The following is a 10,294-nucleotide window of genomic DNA, read 5'->3' as shown; positions in this document are numbered from 1 at the left end:
ATACATATATCATGTGATATTTGTTTTTCTGTGTGGGACTTACTTCAGTCAGTGTGACAACCTTTAGATCCATCCAGTTTGTTGCAAATGGCATTATTTTTCTTTTTATGGCTGAGCAATACACTGTTGTACATTTTTACCACATCTTCTTTATCCATTCCTCTGTTGATGGACATTTAGGTTGCTCCCATGTCTTCAGTTCAGTTCAGTCACTCAGTCGTGTCCGACTCTTTGCAATCCCTTGAATCACAGCATGCCAGGCCTCCCTGTCCATCACCAACTCCCGGAGTTCACTCAGACTAACGTCCATCAAGTCAGTGATGCCATCCAGCCATCTCATCCTCTGTCGTCCCCATCTCCTCCTTCCTCCAATCCCTCCCAGCCTCAGAGTCTTTTCCAATGAATCAACTCTTCTCATGAGGTGACCAAAGTACTGGAGTTTCAGCTTTAGCATCATTCCTTCCAAAGAAATCCCAGGGCTGATCTCCTTTAGAATGGACTGGTTGGATCTTCTTGCAGTCCAAGGGACTCTCAAGAGTCTTCTCCAACACCACAGTTCAAAAGCATCAACTCTTCGGTGCTCAGCTTTCTTCACAGTCCAACTTTCACATTCATACATGACCACAGGAAAAACCATAGCCTTGACTAGACGGACCTTTGTTGGCAAAGTAATGTCTTGGCTTTTGAATATGCTATTGAGGTTGGTCATAACTTTTCTTCCAAGGAGTAAGAGTCTTTTAGTTTCATGGCTGCAATCACCATCTGAAGTGATTTTGGAGCCCAAAAAAATAAAGTCTGACACTGTTTCCACTGTCTTGGTATTGTAAGTAGTGCTGCAATGAACATTGGGGTGCATGTATATTTTTTAAATTATTGTTTTTCAGGATATATGTCCAGGAGTGGGATTGATGGATCATATGGTAGATCATGTCACTGGATCATCAGTCACTAAATTTGTGGTAATTTGTTACAACAATAATAGGAAACTAATACAGCATAGATCTAAAATCTTATTGAAAATATGAAGTTATGCTATACAACTCGACTTAACCAAGTTTCTGTGATAAAAAGCTAGTTAGAAAACCAAACTTTCACTGATGGTCACATAATTGAATTCAGTATAGTATCTCAAAGCACTTTTAAGGGTACCCAAGACCAAAAGTAATGATGCTGAAGCATTTTGAAAGATCCTTTGGGAAACTTTGTAGGAAGAAGAGAAGAACACCAGAGAAGAGACTTCCAAGGAGGCATTTTATTTTCAAATTAGAAGCATGAAAAAGCAAAATTCTTCCCTGAAAGAAGTCTTCTTCAAAGAAGAAAATGGGATATGTTAGCACTCATGATTGACACTGGGTAATTTCAGCTCTGAGACATTTTTTACCGTAAAGGAAAAGCATGACAGCAAGGAGCCCAGCTTCTAATGTTTTGTAATATACAAGAGGAAGAAGACAAAACTATTACAGCAGTGTGGCCTGAGCAGCGCCCGAGCCCCAGATAAGCGGATGGCTTTGTTGCTCATGTAGACTACCACGTTTGTTTGCACTGATGTTTTTCCCTGATAAGAAACACTTGAAATGGACAATAGCACCATCAGCAGTATTTCTTGGGGTGCATTTCCACTGATGCCAGCCACAAAGAACATTTTGAAACCAAAACTGAGCAATGCCTGATGACTTTTTTCTTTATCTTTTGCCACATGGATATAAAACGGTATTTTTTTTTTTTTGAAAAAAAAATGCTATACTGTGACAACCCATTTGCCACATGTGGCCTTGGCCTTGGTATTTGGGGAAAGTGTAACCCATTCTTATCTCACAGGACTGTTCTGTCAGAAACCAAGAGATGGGTTTCCCTTCTGAACTCAGAACACCAAATCCTGCAAAATTCTGGAGACAGCATTCAACATATTTCAAGCTCTTCTCGTTTTTTCCCAATTCCCAGTGCTCATTCACAAGTCTTGCATGCAAGACATCCAAGAAGATGTTCTGAAAGGTTTCTTTCCTGTGAAGAAAAGAATGTAAATGTATTCAGCCAACATTTAGAAAGCACCAGGATGGCAGAAAATATGACACCTCCCTTTCCTTAAGGATCCACAGCCCAGAGGAAGAAATAGATGTACACTACACACACACACACACACACACACACACAACTATTTATATGCCTGCTTCAAAATGTTTCCCAAATAATTGAAAGTGAGAAAATCCTCGGTCATTTATGATACATTTAATAGCAGAGAGTTGGCTAGATATAGTATAGCATATCTCAAAAAGTCCAACCAAACATCCCATCAAAGGAGAATAACAGTGTATGTTCCTAAAAGAGCAAGGACTATAAGCGGTGCAACCTTCCATGGGGCTGAATTTTCTTTAAAGTTTCTTGTATGAAAAATGTGGCATTGAGAGGTACAAGTTATGATGTATAAAAGGGATAGGCTACAAGGATATACAGTGCAAGGAAACATATTTATTATGTTGAGAAGACTTTTAAATGAAATATAGCCTAAAAAATATTGAGCCTCTATACTGTACACCTGAAACTAATATGATGTAAATCAACTAAACTTCCATTTAAAAATTGAGATGTCAAATTATACTTCACAAAATATCTAAATACACAAGATAATGTTTCTTCCAACAGATAGTTAACAAAATGTACATCTCAGGGAGATGAGAGCCATGTTGATCTTATGGCTTCATGTGTCCCGAAACCCATCATCACATACCACTAGAGAAGTACAAAAATGCAGTTTCAGGAGCAGAAACATAGGAAAAAAGGATATTGGATTTTTTTTGTGTGTGTGATAATAATCAGGATTTTAGCCCTGATTCTATTATTGGACAAGTTACCTGAGACTGCATTTTCTCATCTGCAAAATCAGCATAACATCTTCTGTGGGAAGGAGTGATTGGTGCAGAAGGAAGATCTCAAAGCAATTCTCCCCCTTCTCAAGGAGGAAGAGTTTCCAGGAACCTGTCAGTTTCAAAGTCACTTCACATTTGCCATTGGGTGGGGTCACAAGGGCTCTCAACTGTCTACACAAAGGTGAGGCTTTCTCTCTATCATCCTCAAACTGATTTTGGTCTTACTTCCTCAAAGGTCTCCAGCATCCTCATGTGCCTTCCTCTTGTGCTACAGTTAGACCCAGAGGGGTAAGATATCCAAATATATATTTGGGTTTAGAGGAAATAAAGAACTGCCTTAGGACAGGCACTTCATTCCAGATTTCCAGTTATATTGTCAAGTATTATTTAATCCCTATCTACCATTTTTCTCCATGCAAACATGTCTTTAATGAGTCTCATGGGAACACAGTTGAGTCAGAGCAGGGTTAAAATATTATTGACTCTCCTGGCTAAATCAATTCTATGTATTTAGTGTATATTTAGATTTTATTTATTTTTTGATGTTACTATTATTAAGCATAAATGGATATCAGTGGAAAATAATTGTTTCCTTTTTCTCTGATTCCTTATCACACAGTTACCTTCTCCAGAGGCATCTAGTGATGTGACACATTTATGTAACTTTCCAGAGGTGTTGTTTGGAATTTCAGATGTGCTCTACTGTGATGGCACACTGGCTACATGATTCTGCCCATCTTAGTTGTTGCTGATGTTGTTGCTTCACTAAGAATATATTTTTGCTGTTGCTGTTGCTTCAGAATATATTTTTGGAGTTGTTTCTTATTAGTTCACAGAGGGCTGCTTCATTCTTTTTAATGGCTGTATATTATCCCAGCATTTGGACTGCACCATAGTAAATCTATCCATGTCCCTACTGAAAGACGGGTTTTTTTCATATGCTATGCTATCATATGTTCATACATCATGCACACCATCCAATTTGGTAAAATCTTCCATTTAATGCATGTATTATTTTACCCAGGCATTTCAATTCTAGGAGTTCAGTTTTCAGTAATACTTATACAACTTGTGCGATGATCTATTTGTGAAGACATTTATTGCAGAATTTTTTTTATCAGGAAGAACTGGAGAGAAATCAAGTGTGTAAATACGGGCACACAGAATTGTACATCTCCCTCTTGTGGTCTATGCAGCTGTCAACATAAATGAAGGATGCCTGTACGAGCTTACGTGAAAGCTGTGTATAACACACTGCTAAATGAAAAGAGTAAACTGCAGTAGAGGCATGCATATGTTGTGGAGAAAAAACCAACAAAACAACTCATACATACAGAGTTCTAAAAGCAATGCTAAGAGTATCTACACGGGGACAGAAAGATTTTTGGAAATCCAAGTGAGCGAGCCTTCACTTTTTACTTTGTACATTTGTATCCTTTGCATAGGGCTTCCCTGGTGGATCAGTGGTAAAGAATTCTGCACTGCAAGAGATTCAGGTTTGATCCCTGGGTTGGGAAGATCCTTTGGAGAAGGAAATGGCAACCCACTCCAGTTTTCTTGCCTGGGAAACCCACAGACAGAGGAGCCTTGCGGGCTACAGTCCATTGGGATTGCAAAAGAGTCAAGTACAACTTGGTGACTACACACACACACACACACCCCCAGACTTTGCATAGTATGAAGTTTTTTTTTTTTTTGGTCAAAAAATGAATAGTTTCAGTGAAAGTTTTTCAATTCCACCATGATGTCCAATATTCTTCCAGGAGCACTTTTGTGAGATCTAAGGAAGTTGATATGTGGAAAAGAACCTACTCTAACGAAGTTCCTGCCCAAGCTCAGCAAACATTACCTAATACGGTTCCCTTTCTTACCTGTGTAGCTCTGAACACCATTATAATTTAGTCTCAGATCCTACATTTACAAGTCTGGCCCATAGGGCAACTGAACTAGTCTATCAGAAATTTCAGAAGCAAAAGGTAAAAATCTCACCTTTTATCTTCAAGCACTTTAGGAATTTTTAATAACTTCATCAAATCCATCTTGTCACCACTCGATGCCTCAAGTGTTGGTTTTTCAAACACAAAAAGCACGGTTCTCAGATAATCCACCTGCACTGATTTTGAAGCTGCAACTTTTTGTATTGCCTCGCCCAAGCTCTCTTGACATCCTGTAGAGAGGAGAAAAGCAAGCATCATTCCCCCCTTTCATATCTACTATAAATTAAACGGGACATCTTTGGCTTTAATTTAGACCGGTCACCTTGAATCTGGAAGGCTTGTTCCCAGTTGATGACCTGCGGGCACGCTAGGACTTCCTCTAACTTGTCAGGAGCTTTGGTGAAGATGTGGTAAGTGTTGGTATAATAATCCAGGTCATCCTTCATCTCCTGACGTAACAAACACCAATCACATTTACATAGTGATATCATTCACAAAATGCTTTGCCTGTGTCCCGAGTGCTAGAGACTAATTTACTGGATAGGCTTTGTTGTTGTTGTGTGAGAGAGGTACAGACATTTCCGTGGACTCCCTTGTAGAACAAGCCACTGGAAGGGGCTCCTTCCTGGTGGTGCCCCGGAGTCAACTGCCCTTGGGACGACGGGCAAGCAGTCCCAGCGTCTGAGATGGAAAGTGCAGCAGAAAGAGTGCGTGTTAAAAGCCTAAGAGAGTGGGGGCCTGAGGGTGGAGGGCTGGGGTCCAGGCTCCTGGTCTGTGAGAAGGTGACGCCTCCGCTAATTCTGAAAGTGAATTCCCAGGCGGCGCTGGTGGCAAAAAACCCGCCTGCCAGTGCAGGAGACGTAAGAGATGCGGGTTCAATCCCTGGGTCGGGAAGATCCCCTGGAGGAGGGCACTGCACCCCACTCCAGTATTCTGGCCTGGAGAATGCCATGGACAGGGGAGCCTGGCAGGCTACAGTCCACTGGGTCACAAAGAGCAGGGCACGACTGGGCCACTGACACTTTCAGGTTAGTTCTGGCCCAGCCCTCTGGAGCTGGCACGGTGATCAGGGCTCGGTGTGCCCGTGAGAACAGAGCACTGATAGAAAAAGTCCCCACGCCGAGCCATGGCCCCAGAGCCCACAGAAGCACCCGGGCGCAGGGCCTGCTGTGCCCCCAGCCGCCTGTCTGCCCCCTGCTGCTGGCTCGCCCCCGGGGGCCACTGCAGGCAACACTGTGTTCTAGCACCTCTGATGACTATCTATACGGATAAGGAGGACGGGCCTGTTAAAGTACCGCTACTCCGGGAAGGATGGGATTCGCGACTCATACTCCCCTGAAAGATGAAGACGCTCTTATGAAACAAACATGGCGTCTACTGTTTCACAAACCTCTGACATCGTCATTTTTGTCAACTTCATCTTCTGTGTTAGGAAAGCAGCGGTCTTACTCAGCACTTACTCAGCACTGCTCGAAGTATTGTCAGATTGCGGTATCGAGTCACAGGGAAAGCAAAACATTTCCTGACCATTTGCAACCGCAGGCATCCAGGTTGAGGTGGATGCCTCTCATCCGAGTCTTGACAGGAGACAGCTGACTGTCTCTAGAGCGACTTCCAGGTCCCGGACTATTGGCTCTGCAGTCTACTCCCGCGCTTTGTCTCACCATCCTGCCCTCTCCTCCAAGCAACCCTTCCCAAATCTGCATGATCAGATGTGTCAAGATCCTTCCCCCCACCCCCCACCCCGCAGGCCCCTCGCTGCAGCCCCTCATCCCCGTCCTGAGGGTGAGTGGCCTGACCCTCAGGAGCCAGGGTCTCACCTCCTTCTGAGGCCGTATGACGACTGTCTGATACTCTGGCCAGGCGTCCACCAGCACCTCCAGGTTGAACGGGTTTTTATTTCTAATGTGGAAAAGGGCGCCATACACCTACAAGAGCAACAACAAAGCAGCAGAGGATGACGTTTCTCTTTGAGACAGGGTCTTGCCTGTGGCACAGGAAGTAAAAGCAGGAGTTAGAAGGACTTGATGGGGGACTTCCCTCATAGTCCAGGGGCTAAGACTACCCCCTCCCCCAGTGCAGGGGGCCCAGGTTTGATCCCTAGTCAGGGGACTGGATCCCACCTGGCGCAGCTAGGGGCTCACATGCTGTGGCAAGAGATCCCACGCACGAGAGAGGCCCGGTGCAGCCACAGAAGCAAATAAACATTTTTTTAAAAGAAGGACTTGAAACAGCAGGACTGGTGGTTCCAGGATGGCACGTTGGAGTATTCATTGAAAGACATACTGCAAAATGGTGCAGGGAGGATCCCCCAAAATCCAAGTTAATAACAAACGAACTGGCTTCTCTAACATGTATTCATTCATTTTTTGAAAAATCCATACTATTGATATTTTTCCTATTTTAAACGTTAATAACACACCATTTATTCAGCATCTGTCTATTTATATCAAATTTGTGTCAAATATGGAGAATTCAAAGGTGGATATGATGTAGCCACTTCCTCCAAGTTAAATCTACAAGGGCAAAGAGATACACAGTCTAATCTTAAAAAGGCATGTGTTCTAATAGGTCTGTGCACATGGTCAGGTGGGGTCACAAAAAGGCAAAGTCACTACCCGTCCAGAAGTGGTGGGAGACTTACAGAAAAACTAACATTTAAATTGGACCATGAAAAATAAATGAACCTGGTGAAGTAAAGAGAAGAGGAAGATCAGCAATTTCCGTTAGGAGAAGGAACGTGATTGGCGGCTTGAAGGTGCTGAGATTCAATCCCACCTGCTGAACTGTGAGGGGTCAGTGATCATAATGCATAGCACATCTTCCATGTTGGGAAATGAAGAGACTTTTTAGATAAACGTTTGTATATCCAGTTAAGGAGTATGGGCTTTATGCTTTGGACATGAACCACCACTAGCATTTTAAAGCAAGGGAGTGATATGATCATATGTGTGTCAGATAGATACTCTGGTTATCAAGTTGCAGGTGACCAATAGCTTGGAACAGTTAAGGAAATCCACTAAACATAGCAGCAGAATTGGTTCAAAAGATATTGTAGGGTCTCTCCTGGTGGTCTAGTGGCTCAGACCCTGAGCTCCCAGTGTGGCAGGGAGCAGGCTCGACCCCTGGTCAGGGAACTAGACCCTGCATGCTGCAGCTAAGACCTGGTGCAGATAAATGAGCAAAAATCGATTTTAAAAAGATATTGTGCATGTATGGCTGAGTCCCCTGTGCTGTTCACCTGAAACGGCCATGATGTGGCTAATCAGCTATACCCCAGTACAAAATAAAAAGTTTCTTTAAAAGATACTGAAGAATCCCCAGGGAAGTAAAGGAGGTGATTGGACGTGGGTGTTAAGATAGTCCCAGGCAGAAGGAATCTTGGGCTTGCACCTCCATCTGCCCTGGAGAGTCCTGAGCCCGAGTCTATCTTCTTCACACCTTAGTCCTCTCTTCCCCCATCTCCCCCTACTCCCTTACCTTCAAGGACTCAGGGATGCTCTCTTCCAAGGATTCATACAAAATCTGAAGCTGCTGGGGTTCACGAAGCACAAACATCTTGTGTAGCACCCAAGCCCCTTCCCTGAGGAAGACACTCTGAGAAAAGAAACACACCAACAAAAACACCTGGAGATCTGAGACAGGTATCCCGGAAGAGCAAGAAGGAGAAGTCCCTGAGGACAGCCACGCAGTGCTCGAGGTACAACACGGTACCCAAGGTTGTGCCCAAGTACCAACTGGCGAAATCCAGAAACTGGAACTGTATGTTAGCAACCTTGAAAACAGAGAAAACCTTGTATTCAATAATTCCACTTCTAGGAACTCATACCAAGGAGATAATAGCAGACACCTGTAAGAATGTAAACATAAGAAAATTTACCATAGTATTATGACACTGTAAATTTAGAAACGATCTGAAATCCGTTATAGGAAATTGGTGAAGTTAATGACGGCATATCCAAATAATGGATCACCAGGTAGCCATTAAAATGATGTCTTCAAAATGGATTTAATGACACAGGAAAATATCCATGTCATAAAATAAAGAAGAGATGTGATATCATCCCAAATTAGTACTCACCTCAAATTCATTCTGAAACAACGTAGTATATAAGTAAGATACACTTATGAACATTCTTCAGTCTCATATACACAAATATCTGACTGCATACATAATTATATAATATATATATATTACATGTACTCGATCAAGGAATATAGGATACTTAAAGACATTCTACAAGAGTAGCCATATCTTCTAAAAATTAACAAATACAAGAAATTCCAAGCAATTTTGATGGCTTATAGGAGAGGTGGCAAATTTTTTTAAATCTTAACAATCCTGAAAAATCCAACATCCTGTGTATGTGTGTATGTGTGCTCAGTCATGTCCAACTCTTTGTGACCCCATGGACTGCAGCCTGCCGGGCTCCTCTGTCCTGGAATTTTCCAGGCAAGAATACTGGAGCAGGTTGCTATTTCCTTCTCCAGGAGATCTTCCCAACCCACAGATGGAACCCATATCTCTTGCATCTCCTGCATTGGCAGGCAGATTCTTTACCACTAGTGCCACCTGAGAAGCCCCATATGTGTGGGGGAAAAAAAGTGAAAGTGTTAGTTGCTAAGTTGTGTCTGACTCTTTGTGACCCAATGGACGGTAGCTCCTCTGTCCATGGAATTCTCCAGGCAAGAAATACTGGAGTGGATTTGGACTTAAGCCTCCTGCTTCTGGTTTTCAGTATTATTTTTACAGTAGTCTCAAGACTTCTCCTTCTATACAGCACCACAGATAAAATATCTAGGTTAAAGATGAAAAGTTTCTCCACAGTGAGGGACACCCAGGGAGGTTCACAGAGTTACCTGGAGAAGAGAAGAGGGAGGAGGGAGTTAGAGGTGACCTGAATGAGATGAGGTGGAATCAAAAGAGGAGAGAGCAAGCTAGCCAGTGATCACTTCCTTATGTGTGCTCCACAGTCTGGGCTGCTCAAAGATGTTCATGGAGTTATACAGAGAAGAGAAGAGGGAGGAAGGAGACAGAGGTGGCCAGGAGGATAAAAGGGGGGAATGAAAAGGAGACAGATCCAGCCAGTAATCAGTTCCCTAAGTGTCCTCCACCGTCTGGAATACACAGAGATTCAGAGAGTTGAGTAGAGAAGAGAAGGGGGAGGGAGGAGACAGAGGCGACATAGTGGAGAGAAAGGAGAGTCCAAAGGGGGAGAGAGCAGTCAAGCCAGTAACCTCACTCCCAAGTAAAAATAGGTACTGAAGATTGGGTTCTTAAAGGTACAAAATTGATAACAAATATCAAAAAGCAAAGATTAAAATTCTAGAGTAGAGGTTGGATTTTCAAAAATACAATATTAAAGAAAACAAGAAGCAGAAAAAAAAAACAAAGTCACAAAAGTTATTAAATATATATATATGAAGTTTGCTTTAAAAAATAGTCTTTTTTTGAAAAGTAATAGTAGGTTATAAAAATGAAAATTAAAGGAG

At 42.6% G+C, this 10,294-nt stretch overlaps 1 protein-coding gene across 1 annotated transcript; it reads right to left on the bottom strand.

Annotated features, from left to right (window-relative positions):
• Window positions 1-1,457: 1,457 nt before the first annotated feature.
• On the bottom strand, window positions 1,458-8,359 carry GLYATL2 (glycine-N-acyltransferase like 2). The gene is given in 7 exon segments (XM_070383237.1): window positions 1,458-1,636; window positions 1,639-1,723; window positions 1,725-2,001; window positions 4,854-5,031; window positions 5,124-5,250; window positions 6,622-6,729; window positions 8,282-8,359. Coding segments are annotated over 7 exon segments (1,032 nt in total).
• Window positions 8,360-10,294: the final 1,935 nt, after the last annotated feature.

This window comes from Bos mutus, chromosome 15 (assembly GCF_027580195.1).
Source record: "Bos mutus isolate GX-2022 chromosome 15, NWIPB_WYAK_1.1, whole genome shotgun sequence".
Classification (NCBI taxonomy): Eukaryota; Metazoa; Chordata; class Mammalia; order Artiodactyla; family Bovidae; genus Bos; species Bos mutus.
This window is presented reverse-complemented; position numbering and strand designations above follow the sequence as displayed.